This window comes from Astatotilapia calliptera, chromosome 19 (assembly GCF_964374335.1).
Source record: "Astatotilapia calliptera chromosome 19, fAstCal68.1, whole genome shotgun sequence".
Lineage (NCBI taxonomy): Eukaryota > Metazoa > Chordata > Actinopteri > Cichliformes > Cichlidae > Astatotilapia > Astatotilapia calliptera.
Window position 1 is genome coordinate 17,010,768 of NC_137440.1, and position 16,466 is coordinate 17,027,233.

The 16,466-nt window shown below is 38.4% G+C and overlaps 1 protein-coding gene across 3 annotated transcripts in view; it reads right to left on the bottom strand.

Moving 5' to 3' along the window:
• Positions 1 to 787: 787 nt before the first annotated feature.
• The window catches only part of LOC113012449 (leucine-rich repeat and fibronectin type-III domain-containing protein 2), a 140,615-nt gene continuing 124,936 nt past the window's right edge, over positions 788 to 16,466 (bottom strand). For 2 of the 3 annotated variants that reach the window (XM_026152663.2, XM_026152665.2), the window contains exons 4-5: positions 10,230 to 11,626; positions 788 to 6,636 (exon numbers count right to left, since the gene is read on the bottom strand). In XM_026152663.2, coding sequence (XP_026008448.2) covers positions 5,655 to 6,636; positions 10,230 to 11,605 — 2,358 coding nt within the window. In that variant the 5' untranslated portion in view covers positions 11,606 to 11,626 and the 3' untranslated portion in view covers positions 788 to 5,654. Of the gene's footprint in view, positions 6,637 to 10,229; positions 12,717 to 16,466 lie in introns of those variants that run through there. The other variant, XM_080293441.1, reaches the window with a different exon arrangement.

Below are 16,466 nucleotides of genomic sequence, written 5' to 3' on the forward strand. Positions count from 1 at the left end.
ACTTTGTAAACACATTGACGCTCTGATTTGTTTTCAATGTAGCTGTCACAAAAAGAAACAACAGTGTAAGAAAAAAAACACACAAAAAGACTACTGTCAGGTTTGTTAAAGGTGCTTTTTTCTTCAACTTGTTTTACTGAATAGCAACCTGATAGCTCTTGCAGATCTCACACATAAACCTGTGATGTGAGAAAAAATGCAGTGTCCTTAATTTACTCTCTTAAAAAATGCTGCTGTCTATCTGATAACCTTTCAGCTCAGATCCTATAAAAGTGTATATCTGAATATCCGTTGTATCGTGAAAACACAAAGCCCCATTCCAAACGAACTTCCCGACGTTCAGCACGCAGCGGTCATCTTCCTCTTGAGCCTTCAGGAGGTGCACATCGCTGTCTTATCAAGCAGCGCTTGGCCCTTGTGGAGATTATATTTACTCTGTGCTGCCGTAAGCACCTTTCCTGACAGATTATATGAATTAAGGCCTTATTATGGGCTCTGGCCAGGAGCTGCATGTACCGGTGATTTGTAATAAGGGCAGTGCTGAGGTGAGTCAGCAGCAACTGGCCTGATTACAGCAGCTGGACCTCAGGAGGAAAACCCGTGGCTCATCTGCGGTAAACAAACACCGCATGAGGGGAAGAACACTCCATTAGCTTCTTTGTATTTTGTAGGCAGACGCGGTTAGACAACACTTTCCATTCATAAGGATCACATTTGAAAAATGTCATCAATAATGGAATCTGTAAAGTAACTTGATGTCGCAGGAAGAAGAAAGACAGAAGAGCCATTTTGGTTCATAGGAATTAGACAATATTTTATATTCTTTTGTAGCAAAATGTTTTCACACATAAACAGGTTTTTTTTCTTGTTTTTGTCCTGGAACCTCAGGTGAGAATCATGACTATGTTGAGTCAAATACACACTTAAATTTATATCTTAGTTAGCAGAGTGGAGGGGGATGTTATATGATGTCACAAGCAGAGACGGCAGGTTAAAGGGTCACTTCACACATTCACTAAAATACATATTTCAACGTGTACCCCCAGTGTCACAAAAGCAAATGTTTTCTGGTTTTATTTGCTCAAATTCCAAAATAAGCATCCTTGAAACTTCAGATGAAATAAAACAGATGGGAATAGATTTAGGTTTCTTCTGCTTATAGTCACAATGAATTCAATTTCAAAATCTTTAGCAAAACAACTTGTTTTAATATGTAAGGTAAAATGCTCTCCGCTTATAATAATGAGTGAAACTATCAGGATATAATGAGAAATTAATAGAAATGAAACCAAAAGAGGGAGGATGATTTGTTGCATGAAAGTGGACAATATAGATAAAAATGTACCTAACTTGTTTTTTTTTTGTGACTTTGTTGCATCGTTGTCATTAAAACCAACTGTTATTGGCAAATTAGGCAGACAAGTGTCTGCAAACAAAATACCTGAGATACTAAAGTAACGTGCTGATGATATTGGGTAATCTGACTTATTCTGTTAAGAATAAATAATAAATGTTATGAATCACACGGTCTGTAGCACTCATTCATTTGCAGCAAAGACAAAAATCTTCAAAAATGTAAGCTAACAATTGTTTAAAAAGTTGTAATGTTTTGGCAAACATTAAATTGAGGGTAAAACGACATTCGTTGAGGACTCAAAATCTCAAAGATAAAGATTAACACTTTATTACGGGCTCAGTCATTTCGATTTTTTCTGTTCAGCATTGTGTAGGTATTCCTCAGGCTAGCAAATTCCTGCGAAAAGTTACATAGTTGGCAGTGATTCAAAGTGTTTCATACAGGTTTTCGTGGAAAACAATATGCTGGGAACAAAAAAAAATCAGACAGTGATACAGAAGCATGTCTGTGTAGCTTATTGCTGCACCTGGGCTACAGCTCTGGTACAGAAGAACATTTACACTGATATTGGAGGGTTTTGATGAGAACGGTTTTGCTGCTGCTGCTGCTGAATTAGTTTTTGTTCAATTCATGAATCAGATCATTTTGGAACTGAACTGGAAAATGGGAACGATTGTCAAAACAGTAGAAATGTTATTATAAAACAATATATGGTTCTTAAAGAAGTAAGGACTAATATGGGTACTTTTCTGTCACTTTTATGCAAACAAACAAGATAATTTTGCAAAAAAAAAAGAAAGAAAGAAAAAACTGTATAGATGTTTTTTCCTTATTTCCTTAGTTTTCTTTTCATTGATTTAATATCAATCAAACTTTTGAGTGTAAATCCAAAACTGCTGCTGGTTAAGTCGAACGTGGGTCTTAAGGTGAAATATGACATGTCTCTACTGATTAGAGTCACAACACTGACAGTTGGTAAATAATTGTGTGGTGAAAGCATAGAAAGAGCAAAGAAGGCAGAAAAGTCACTGCACAGGTATGTTTATATCTAGCCTTTGCCACAATAACACAAAGAATGTTTCGTTTTATAAAGGACTCCATGTAGATTGCTTTTGTTCAACAAACTGTGATGTGGAAACTGATTATGAAAATCCATATCTGGCTACAGGCAAAAAAAAGTGAAGTAAAATAATACCAATCGTAGTTTAAACATAACATTATTGCCATTACCAAGATGAATGTTATGTGCAAACACACCTACACATTGATTTTATGTCATTTATGCTCTCACTCTCTTATTTGCAAACTGTGGAAGCTGCCATGCTGACCAACAGAGACTGCCCACGAGAGTGAGCTCAACAGTAAAACCTTTGGATTTAAAAACAAGGTTGTTTTTTTATGTTTTATAATGCAAATGTAATATTTTAAATGACACAAAAGTAACTCCATGCCTCAACTGTCTCAGTCCTAAATGCACATGTGGCTTTCTGGAACAAAGTGCTATCCCTGCAACTGAATAATAAGAATAATAAGAAAAAAGTCTCATTCATCCATTGGAGCAGTGCACGCTTCGTCCCATAACCCTGTTGCAATCATCTTGAACAAATGATTTATGTCATTGGCCACTTTGTAGGTATTACTCTGAATTTATCATTTATTTTAGACACATTATTAGAGAATGTTTGTGCTTTTTAAATTGCTGAATTTATAAGCTCATGATTTTAAAGCTCATTTGGATATACTGTATGTCATATACAGTTAAACACACTTAATGTCAGCAGTGTGGCTCACTGGCTAGAATGGATATACTGTATGGCACGGATACAGTGCAACTCAGTATTGCGGCAAAACATGTAATATACACTCTGGTCCACCACGTCCATTTCACGCTTTGCCTCTCCAAAACATGAAATGGACACACATACAGAAGTTACATTACCGCATTACCAGCAGTGGCAGATAATATATTTAGAACCAAGAAGTCAGTAGTGACCAAAAAAACATATGCAGGACATTCCAAGGTCCTTAATCGCCACAAATGGTTAAGCTAGGGGGCTAATATGTATTTACATGTAAATGTGTTAATAATATCTATTTAAACACTTTACTGTGATTCTTTTCAAGTTGGCTTGAAATAAAATATCTCCCTCTTCTTTTACTGCAGCTTACTGGAACTTCGACATGCGTGTCCTTTTCACGCTTTGTAGAGGCAAAGAGTGAAACGGACACGGTGGACTGGCGTGTCTATTGCACGTTTTGTGGTGATATTGGGTTAAACAATGATTAAAGCTTTAGGTAAACAGGGTCCTGATCATTTTTGTAACAGATGTAACAGATCTATAGAAGAGATACATTGTTAAACTATATATATATTGGTCTGCATTTTCCAACACCGTTGTATTGCACTAGAGGCAAAGCTCTCTGAAACCATGAGCAAATAAAACCAAGATTGTCTACAGTGTACATGCAGGAATACCACTTGAGATAAGTTGGACAATAAGTATTTTAGTCATTTGAGTGGCTTGACCCTTTAACAAAAGCCACTCCTCCACTCCCATTTCAGTAAGCCAACTAACAATGATCAAGTTGGTACGTCACAGTAAAGCACCTTCTCACTGTTTGCTTCACATAAAAATAAAAGTACTACTGCACGATTGCCCCCTTCCCCCATCCCCATTTACATTCTCACCCAGTTATTGTACAAAAAGAATGCCAATATACAGAACGGTACACCTACTGTAGGGAAGAAACGAAAACCGATGACCATCCCACATGTTAAAATGCAGCAGAGATCCACAGAATATCGAGAAAGGCATTAAAATGCAGAGATGTTGCAGTTTTGATCAGCAGTAATCTGAGTAGAGTCTAATTCAAAGTATTTTACTGCAATGTACAGCCCTGTATGAAAGAGAATGAAAGATAAATGGGCTCTCTGATGGATCAATTGAAATAATACATAAACCAACAAAGGTTCTGTATCATGTAACTTGGTGAAATGTTTGGCCCTTAATGAGTTATCGTTCCCCTTTTTTCCTTTCTTCTAAGCAGCACGATGACCTTTATCAAATGACAAATTCCTCCATTTAACCTGGCTAAATGAGTAATTGCCATACTCTCTTGTTTGTGTTACCTCATGAGAATAACAGCCTGACGATAGATCCTGCTTTTGGCAGCTTTGGGCAAATGATTAAGTGGGCTTGATGGATTTCAAACACCATCCACGTCCAGTGACTATAATATATCTTGATAACATCTGAAACCGTACCCTGAGGCGAACACTCTGTTTACATCAATGGGCCTTTTGCCTGCAGGGACCATTGTCACCAGGGCTAACCTATGGGGAGAGTATCAAAGCACTCAAACTGACATTTTGTTAGAGCAGGATTTAACCTGAGCTGGAAACACACTGGATTTTGACTGGATGGCAACAAATAGTTTTTTGACAGCTTTACAATCAAGCAAAGAACTTTGTGTGTGGAGCTGTTTGTGTTCAATCTTAGCTGTAGTCCTACTTGCTTTAAAATAACAACGTACGATACATAACCTGAGGTACAAATACAAGACTGGCTTGCTGTGGTTCATTGTTATGGTATCTAGAAAATAGGACCATATTGTTACTGAAAATTAATCATGTTATCAATTTGAAAGTGTTTGCAATGGCTGTATGAGAGATGGTAGCCTCTACATATGTGTATGTGTGAGAGGGTCTATTTGTATGTGACCAACAGCTACAAACTCAGTACCGAGATGTGCTTCTGCTGATGAATTGCCTCAAATAATAAATAGTAAAAATGATAGAAAAAATGACTGAAAATAAAAATGACTTTGTTTTAATTTTCTACTAGCTCCTCTGGTCTTTCTACTGTTGCAGTAGTCCCATTTCATGCTGAGGGTCCATGACATTATGATCCACTTCACCACAATCGAGGCAAATCCTCTTGGTATTCAGTTGTTTTAATAAAGACATAGTAAATCCACTTAGAATTTCTTGTCTTTCTTTCCCTTTTCTCCCCTCAGGGATAATCTCATGTACCCTGTGGTTTGGGAAATATTCCTTGTGGGCCATTTCTGCAGTGGTTTTAAAATGGGGACATTTTTCAAATACAGTTTGACACTGTCAGAGATGAGATCCTGACCAGGAATCTATTGATTTGAGTGTCTTATATTGTCACTTGGGTTAGCTTCATGCAGAAGATAGTTTCCCTTTGGGATATCCTTCACTTTTCACTCATGTTTCTTTTATTCTCATATAGATTTATTGTTTGGTCATGAATCTCACATGTGGTCTTTATGGTCTTCAAACCGTGCTCTCCATTACCCACTCGGAGCTCTCAAAACTGGGCTTCTCATCCTCACTGTCATCATACTGCAGCAGCATGCCATTAACAGACAGACTGCGTTTAGTCCAGATATTACTGATCCTGCGTGGGTAGCTGCTGCGACTCTGTGTGGCCCCTACGTGACCCATGTCAAACGAATGGCTCCTCTTTGGCTTACCCTCCTGGGGGAGCCCTAGGATGCGTCCCAGCATGGTTGTGGACTCTGCCCTTCCAAGCAATGGTTCTTTATCAGACGGTGGTACCACAGCCACTGCCATAGCATTGGAACTGGTGGAGGGTCCAGAAGTCCCTGCGCCATCTCTCCCTGCCCCTCGCAGCTCCAGTGAGGTGAAGGCCCCTAAAAGGTGGTCCAAGTTTGGGCGTGCTTTGGGGCCGTGCCTCCTGAACTTGTTGCTGGGCAGGGTGGTGCACTCACTGCTTTGCATGCTGTAGCGGTCACCAGCCCCTCTTGCTGTTTGGCTGTCTAACGAGTTAGAAGAGGAGGAGGACGAAGAGAGACTGCTCTGGAGCGATCCACACTTGAACTCTACCATTTCCTCACGCATGACCACCACTGTAGATTTGACCTGTGGTGGGGCACCGTTGAACCTGTTCATTCCTCCGTTCGTCTGAGAGTATGTGTTACTCACAGTGGGCAGTTTATTAGTCTGGATCCCACTCGTCACCTTATAGCGAACCATGAGGATAATGATGAAAACCAGCAGTGTGGCCACGATGATGCCACCGATGACCAGGATCATAGTGCCACCCATGAAGCCACTGTGAATAGACTGACACTGTGGGTAATCCTCAGTGGTGACAAATTGGACACAGCCTACAATATTGGTGGCAGTGAGAGTCGTAGCAGTATCATCCCAAATGGCCAAGACACACAGGTCATACTGCATCCCTGGGACCAGATTAGTGAGTACAAAGGCCCTGTTAGTCATGGGAATCATTCTGAAAACAGAAACAGAGAGACGACATTAAAAATACAGACTTCTTGCCACAGGGATTCAAAACAAGGCCATAGTGCCAAAATGTTGAAAGTAGTTTGAATTAATATCTTATGCTTTGACATATCAAGGAAATAGTACACAATTAACCATGCTAAGTAGTTATTTATATGCACAAAGTAATTCAAAAAGATGACTTCATTGCTCCCGGTATATACCATTTGATATCCATGCAAGCAAATAGTAATGAGATAAATAGTGAATGGACAATTTTTAAATATTGTTTTGGCTAAATGTAATATCTTGTACAATCCATTAAACACGCATTAAGTTGTTTCAAGTCAATTTGTTATTATTTCTGATGTTTTAATATGACTGCTTAATTAAGCTTCAGTGCTTTTTGAGTTAAACTGAAACTCAAATCTGCAGTAAGTTAATTGCCCAAGAGCTTTGCCAATGAAAAGGGTGTTTTCAAAACCTGTATTTTGTTGCACAGACAGCAACTGCTTTTATCCACTCATTCATCTGGATATTTGATCTCAGAGACATTTAATTAGTAAATCCTCTTTCTCCACGTGTCAAAACATGTAATTTAAAACCCTGCGCATGACTTTCCAACTGAATGCAGTAAAGTTTTTTAAGTGTTACAATTGTCTTGCTTCTTTGTAGGGTAATTTGCTGTGCTTGACAGGTCGCACATGCTGCCATCGAATCCAAAACTTCAAAGTAGTTGGATTTAAAATGCTGTTTTGATGCTAAATTAATAAATCTCTGGTAATGCCAATTAGTGGACATGCACAGTTTAGAAAATACTTTTTCTGTGTTTAGGATACTTTACGTATAATTTGACGACCACTTTCAGTTACCGTGCCCTAGACCATTAGATTTTTAAAAATCTAACACAGGAGCAGTACCATAAGGAACAGGTTGCACCTTGAAGTGACTTTCTGTGATTTGGAAACTGAACTGAATTAAACAGAATTAAATAGAATGGACGTTGGCCATTGATCTTCTGCCAAAAAAGACAATAGATGAATATAATTGGTCTTCAATCTTGCTTTAACATCATGGTTAGAGAAGCCTCAACAAACTTTCGAATCCAAGCCATTTTTGAGGGGTGTATAAAACATAATGTATTTCAACTTTTGATTTGAAAATGTATCATATTCCAACACAATTTTGTAATTACATGTACAATACAACAAATAATTTATTGATGTGAAACTGGAAAACACTGGGGTAAAAAAGGTTTAGACTCCAACATACCCATAAGGGCATGTATAAATAGATTCCTCAGTCATTCATCCATTGTTGCTTGCTGTTTTCTTATAGCATATGTGTTGAAAGCTTTGATCCCTCTGAAGTGCCTCCACCAAAGAGCCCAGACACCAGCGGGGCTACAGTTCATTATTCATCCTTAATTGCCTCTTTCTCCCATAACCAGGAAGAAGCTGTGCTTCCTCACATGTTCCAGTGGACTCATGCAATCCCTCCTCTGCTCCACATGGCTGTGATTGATTTTTAATCATGCCATTGTTTCAGTGCAGGCAGTGGGAAACTACATCGGCCAGCTAGGGGTGCACATATGCATGCTATGAAAGGATATCAGTATTAATTCAGAAACAGTAGTTGTCCTGTCTTTTCACATTATCTTTTCCTTCCAGTTTATAATGTGTATTCTGGTGTGCAGATAAATGAATTGCTTTAGGCCATTTTTTCTTCTGTATATAAAGTACATACTGAGGATTACATTAAAGAATAAAGCATCAAATCACATGGTAAGCAAAGTCAGTGCTCAACACTTAAATTAATGGCTACCAACTGTGCACTAAAGTGAAGTTAAACTAAGAAATTCATCCTTAAATCTGCATTTAAGAACTTGCATGGTTTTAATATCTCAAACTAGCATTCAAACAAATAAATGTACATGTTTTGTTATATGGGGCCAGTCTTGACTGACAACATCAAGAATGCAATTTAAATAATCTCTTTTCAGGGAAACAATTTTGCTGCTGCGAATCACTGAATGAAAAAGGAAAATACATTTTACAAAGCTTACATTAGCCTTACAGTTGCAGTTTTGTACAAATTAGAGAAAATTCATTAGGCCGTTTACTAGAACACAGATGAGTCATCCACTGTTTCTGTCACTGGGATGAAAAAAAATCTCAAAATTCATGTTGTTCCCTTTTTCTGGCATGAAAAGCTGGCACTAAGTATGAAAGCAAGGATATCAGATAAACAGCTTATTATTGAATTTACAGTGATGGCAAGTTGCATTAAAAGCATTTGGGCAGAGTGATATCTTTCACAATTGCTGTGCACAGTTCTATTCTTAGAATCCTAGCTAATACCCAGCCGTTTGGATTTTCTTATTATTTCATTAGATCAGGTATTGGTGATCAGATATGGTGTTTGATAGAGAAAGTAAGCCTCAGTTATCAGTGCTAGTAAGCCTGAAATGAAAATGCTCAATTTCCTGCCTAAAACAGACCATAATGTGGTAATGTATAAACTTCAGCATACTAGTCATTCAAGGATCCTTCAGTGAGTTTCTTTACATAAGTTAACATTAGTTTGAGGAAACAAAACACATTATGTGGCAAAAAAAAAGGTGTAGGGGGTCGGGTTAGATCAGTGAGTGAGCAGACAACCATATGCCGTATGGCCGGAGAGCACTAGGCCCAAGTTAGAGTCTGACCTGCGGCCCTTTGGTGCATGTCTTCCCCTCTCTTCAAAAAAGGCCAAGTTGTCCTATAAATTGGGACTCATACTGTATGAATAAATCTGATTGTTGTTACTCATCCTTTAACCTCCAAGGACCTGGTGTCCACATATGTGGACATCACATATTGGGTTGCCTAGAGTCTAGACCACAATACGAAATTTAGCTCTACGAGGGCCTGATATCCTCTTCTCAGAAACTACATCAGGTAAAAAGATAATTCTTTGGTTTTACATTCATCAGGTCCCAATCAGCCAAAATAGCAAAGACAAATTAAAAATGCATGCAATGAAAGAGTTGGGGTCTTAGGAGGTTAATGTACCTAAATGCATCAATTTAATATTAAACAGCATGGCTGTATTTTTGTATTTCCAAACAGTTATCTTTGCTGAATGTTGCCGCTTTCACTGTCTCATTTGACATAGGAAATTGATTTCACAGAGCCCAAAGATCTTCAGTAACAGTCTCCAAGCTCACACTTTATGGACTTGAGCAGCTTAAGAAGGATACATTGAAATGAGGGTCTATAATCCTTTTTCTTCTTGGATTTCTAATTAATGGTTCAGGGCAAGGATTGCACTTTGGATTGCACTTTTTGCTTAAAAATGTGAACACAGCAACCCGTCAATTCTTAATTTAAACAAAAAAATCTCAAGAAGGATTAAGAAAAATGAATGTTGATCTTCAAGTAACACTTCAAAGGAACTGACTGTCTCAAGTACTCACCCACCAAACAATTAACAGCTGAGAGAAGAAATCCAACTGTATGTATTCTAAAGCTAAAGATTACAGTCAAGACTCAGTGTGCCACTTTGAAGAGAGAGTTTTTAGCCCATACTTAGATGTAATCAAGTTTCAGTAATCACTCTTACCTGTAAATGAGGACTTCATCTTCAGAACAATTGTACTGAAGCTGATACATTTTGACCTTTGGAGTTGCTTTGCTAACACTCCACTTGACCAGAGCAGAAACAGCGGTCACTTCTGATACAGACACCACCTTCTCTGGAAGAGTTTTAGGCTCCCCTTTACTGATCTTAGTAGAGCTTGTTATGTCTGACAGGCCTGACTTGTTCTGGGTGGTACGGTTTGTACCATTACTCAGATGGGGGAGTTGAATGATTGATAGTTCAATGGACGCTGTAGATTCTCCTGCAGCATTAGCAGCAATGCAGGTGAATGTACCGTAGTCCTTAGATGTGGTAACTGTTATATCCAGAGTCCCATTTTCATATACAGTTGCTCTGGAGGAGTTGCTAATCAAACGGTCATCAGGAGCAACCCAATGCACAGTTGGCATTGGATCGCCAACAGCTTTGCAGCGCAAGCTAGCTGTCTGTCCCTCGAGCACGAGCAATTTGTGTGTATGTTGTGTGATCAGAGGGGGCTCACACACAAATTCCTCCTCACGAACAGACCAAAAGTAGCGTCCCTTTAGACTGGCAGGAGAAGCACAGGTTTCCATATCGTCCTCCCGTTCCAGTCTCCGAAGCCAAAGCACTTCACAATTGCAGTGCAAAGGGTTTCCACCAAAGCTTAGTGAGAGCAGGGGTGCATATGGTGTGCTCATCACCACATTGCTCTGGGAACGTGCAAAGATAGGATCTGGAGGGAGCTTCTGAAGACGATTAGAGGTGAGGTCCAAGCGTGCCAGTTTGTCGAGATCTGTAAAGGTTCCCTCAGCAATGAAGGAGATGAGGTTATGGTCCAGACTCATTTGATGGAGGTTAACCATCTTTCGGATGGCCTCCCAAGGCACAGTGCGCAAGTTGTTATATGACAGATCAAGATCCTCCAGTGTCAGTAACAAGTCATCAAAGGCTACTTTAGAGATACGGCTCAATTGATTGTTGTTGAGGATCAGGTGTTGCAGGTTAACCAGTCCTCGGAGGTCATCTGGTCCCAGTTCAGTCAACCGGTTACTATCCAGGTGTAACGATCTTAATGTCTCCAGGTCAATAAATGAGAAAGGCTGGATGTCGCTGATGGTGTTCCGGGACAAAGTGAGATCCACCAGACCTGTCATATTGGCAAAGTCCAGGGTGGAGATCTTTAGGATGAAGTTGCCACCCAGCCGGAGCTCCACAGTTCGCCGGTCAATGTCTGGTGGAACAAAGAGCAGACCTTTGGAGGGGCATAAAGTCCCCAAGGACTCTGACAAGTTCTGGCAGACACAGTATTTGGGACATGCATGGACCATCGTAAATGCAGTTCCCAGGAACAGGAGACTGATGACCACTTTGTCCATGTTAGCTTATGCAACGAGGACCTGAAAAAAAGAAAAACAAAACAAAAGATAATCAGAATCAGAATACTTTATTGATCCCTGGGGGAAATTATTTTGTGTTACAGTGCTCCATTAAGCTTTATGATCAAAACTAACGTTATACATTTTCAGTTGCATGTAACTTAATGAGCCTGTGTGATCATGGATTGTGTACAGGGTTGAGAGCCATGAATCCAGGTCTGACAGAATGCCAGTATAGTCTTTGGACCATATGGTCCAAAAGCGCTTGTTTAATGAGCAGGTCTGATATTTATGCTTGAGAATATTTTACATTAATATTCTCTATTATAACCTTCATATGCATACTTTGCAATGCAAAGAAGGTGTGAGAAATCACACGAGGATTGTCTGAATGAAGCTCAGGATTAAACTGTGCTAAGAAGCTATTTTTAATGACGCACATGCTTATAAGCTGTCATTACAGATACCGACATACATGCAGTGGAAACTAGTTCAAGTGTAGGGTACCTGAACTAGTTTCCACAACAAACAATGCATGTTGTGTTCTTTCTTGGGATGTTACACAATTTTGTTAAGACAAAATGCAAAAGTTACATGAACTACTCATTTACTACATTTTTTTTATGCTGTGCGCTATATATGATTTTACACAGTTTTTCTCATTTGTTTCCTTTTTTCATTGTGTCTGCACCATTGTAGTCAGAAATTTGGAAAGAATATTACACAAACCACATGTGTTAGACATGGAAAAAGTCAGCCTGCCTCTGTACATTAACAGTCCTCACACCTGGCTGACTGCTCCAAATGGATGGCCACACTTGACTTCATACAGCTAGCTTTTAATTCCCCCAGATATTTGTATCATTAATTCCTAATACACTCAAAACCTAAAAATCAATTTCAATCATCCTTTTTTTTTTACATGAGCAATTTTGATTAATGGGAAACTCTGCCTTGTAGTCTGCATGGTTCTCTCTAGAACCATGGAAGCATGGTTGTAATTTGTTTTACATTAACTACGTCAATTCAGATATTCATTATTATGTATGTGTGAGGTGCTAGTTGCAGCATTGTGACTTATGTGTGACTACCTTGCAACATCTCTTCATGTGTAGGCTGTGCTTTTCAATAACTTAGAAGAAGAAATATATGACTATTTTTTCTAATTTACAAAATCAATCTGTAATCATATCACAAATGCTTCCTCATTTGGGTTGTGTGTCACAGTGAAATGCTTAGAAAGCTCATGCAAAGTGGTTTGTTTTTTTTTTGCAATACTCACTTTCACCAAAGAAGTTAATTTAAAAAAACAAAGCCAAAAAAACAGCGGAACTACCAAAATTATGATCCACAGTTTTGATGAGGCCAAATGGTACTATAAACCTTTTAATACCAAGAAGAAATACAACACAAAATTCTTAGAAATAAAAAAGCAACATGTTATAGATATATGAGAAAGAGAGAGAGAAAGAGAGATTTCTCATTTTTCAGTTCACACAGCTAAAGTCCTTTTCTTAATTTTTAGTATCGTAGAAAAAAGCTACAATGTGGTGCTAATATTTATGCTACAGACTTTTCTGAGGTTTCACTGTCTCAATCCTAATGTAACAATTTAAAATCAGCACTATTTAAAACTGTGAAACTCTGTGCAAAAGGTTTTTCTTTTAGCCAAGTACTGCAGGCTGGATGCCTACTGTTCTGATCCTCTCAGCGCTCTGAAGCTGATCCCCAAAAGGCCTCATGGTGAGAGCTGTCAGTGATGACAGACAGGTTGTCTCATGTACTCATTTTAATGGACACCATCTAGAAACAGCAGCTGAAAAGTCCTATAACCTCAAAGAATCTGCCTTTATATTTTATGTATCGTTTTTCATTGGCAGTTTTTCACTTGAAGGGTACAATTTTGGTGGGTAAATATTATCAAAAAATATAGAAATTCTGTAGAAATTCATATGTATTAGATATAATCTCAGAAAGATTCCTAGTATTATCTACGTATATTCAACGTGTATTACGGTTACTGGGCAGAGAAATGTAGGCAGAAGAGATTCAGAGGTGACCTTTCAGGAAGAGAAGAGGTTCACTCACAAAGGCGTACAGTATAAACCGTGGACCATGTTTGAGGCCCATATCTATTTACTCATGACCTTTACCAAGCCTGCACCACCATCTAAAATTTACTGTAAGGGACAAAATAACAGAAATACCAACAAGGATATGTTCTATACAGTTCCACAGTACATCAATGACGCTGACATATAGTTCAATAAGAAGAGATCATTAGAAGGAATTGAGCATGGTTTATTTATGTACAGAATTCAATTTGAGGTATTTGGCGGTTAGACCTCAATGGGATTAGGGCAGGACCCCCTGGAGTCTAAACGCTGGTGGTGGAGATAAAGATGGAGTCTTGAATAGAGCCTGAATAATTAGAGATGGTGATCGGGGAGAGGGTTAGTTGGAGGAAGGAAACTGCAAGACAGACACAGTGAGATTTAAAGTACGCGGAGTGAAGGCTGATTGGCCGGCAGAAAGCCGATTGGACTAGACCAGTGATGTCACAATCAGCTTGACAGTGTGGGAAAGTGGAAGTGACTACAGATGAGTGACTACAGATGTTCCTTATTGATCTTACAGATAAGCTTCTGTGAAATTAATTCAACTTACGACACAACAATAGAAGTCGAACAAATAGACACAAAGTGTTCATCTACTTTGTTAGATATTTTATAGACATATATTTTATTGTAGTATTTTTGTAATATACTATATGTCTATGATTGCATCAAAAGTTCAGAGATCTTTTAGCACTGGGAAATATTCACCTTTTCAAATTTTTCGTATTGGTTGCTGTCTTTGTATGAGACTCTTTATCCACTTTATGTAAAAATGCCGCCCATATGTACTTTTAAACAGAATTCATGAGCAATAAAAGCGATTATTTTTTCCTGAGGCACGTAATATAGAATATTATTGCACCATTAGGACCTTCTGCTTGAGCTCCTTGAATTTAGTTTCATAAATGAATTTATAAATCCATGAGCAAATGCAGTTTTCAAACTTCTTGTTCTTGTATTTTATCGGTAAAGGTTCCACACAGTAATGTGGAGAAATGCGAGATTAGAGTAATTAATGTTTTTTTTTTCTTGTTTTGTCCATTTGCTGAAAGAGAACATGTATTATTGGAAATTATTTTCTGTCAGAAACAAACCAGAAAGAAATCTTATTGACTGCTAAAATGCACTGATTGGACAGCTGATGGCTTTCAGTCAGTTTGAACTAGATTGAAGTATTATTCAGGTGACCCCAAACTTTTTATACATTATAAACTGAGTAAGAAATCTAGCTGAAAGCAAGGTATATACTTAGTTGTATGGAGACTAGTTTAACTACAGTATTACTACAGTATTAGCATTGGTTAGCTTAACATAAAGAACAAACTGTCCAAAGGAAACAAAACTGGGCTGATTAATATATTTTATGTCTTTCTAAAGGCTATGTCATGTTTGGGAAAAAGATTGTGACTTGGGTTGAAATACAGCCATTCACAACAAGTTGATGTGATGCCTTACTTCAATGGTTTTAAAGATGTAAACAGAAGACACTTGAATCAGAAGACTAAATCCAAACACCATACTTTTAATCCAACAAGCTAAATATCATTAACAGGTGACTGAAAATGAAAATGTAAGGTCCAAAAAACAGACAAAAAAAACAAAAAAAACAATAAGATGCACAAAAGAACAAAAATACACAACAAAAATGTAGAAACTGGGAAAACACAAAGAACACTAGTTTGAAAGGAGAAAATGACATAATGGTGGAAACCATTAACTGCTTAGTACAAAACATAAAGATGATCAAGCAAGTTGATGGTAAAAGATTGTGAAGATAAGATATGGAGAACAATAATTGTATAATACGACCGTATGTAACAGAATTAAAACCCCATAACTATGACAATGACCAAGCATCTTTTTGTGACCCACTGTGAATGAGACCATTCTAACCATTGGTGTAAGGAGTGCATCAGCCCAACAACGCAAAGAAGACATTGTGCCTCTCTCTCAGATGCCAGTGGCTTTGATATAAAGACAGCATCCCACACCCTAGTAATGAGGACACGCTTGAATTAGGGGAACACAAACACACAAGGACGAAAAGTTTGTCAAAAACAAGGTGTATTTTGTAAGTGGAAATTTGTTGTACAAGGGTAACCATCACATGAACATGCTTACACAGCTGTGTTGCCATCTGTTAGACAAAAATCCGACTGTACTATATAGGTTGAGTTAGCCCTGAGGGAGATGACGGTCACTCTGATGGTTTTGCCTTCCCTAGGCACCAACAAAGCCTTGTCCGCATCAGTTTAATTCCTAATGCAGGTAAGCCAGGCTGTAAACGTCAGGACAATCTATGTTATACAAATTTTCATTCTTTCTTCGACCCATTGTCGTGTTAAAAGAAAAAACAATAAAACCTCTAGCTGAGTCCTTTCACCGAGATTTGTCCTTTTTTGCCTTAGTTGTCAGCTTTGTTCACAAATCTTCCAATACATTGCTGTCTCCTTAACAACGGGAAGAGAGCGCAGTGCAGACGGAGCTGGACTCTCGAGCATTACATCTTTCTCTTTCTTCTGGTATGCTTTGATAAAACATGTCACAGGCTGACAGCTCAGTAAGCCTGACTGTGCTACATACAATCCACTGATGTCATGTTGCATCATTTGTGGGTGCTGACGCTCAAAGTAGTGACAACAGCTCTCTCTCACTACCGTACGGGGTTGCCAGCACATATAAAGGTGCCTTACGCAGGTGTAAAATGACAGGCTAAGCAGTCTTCTTCCTTTCACGTAATATAA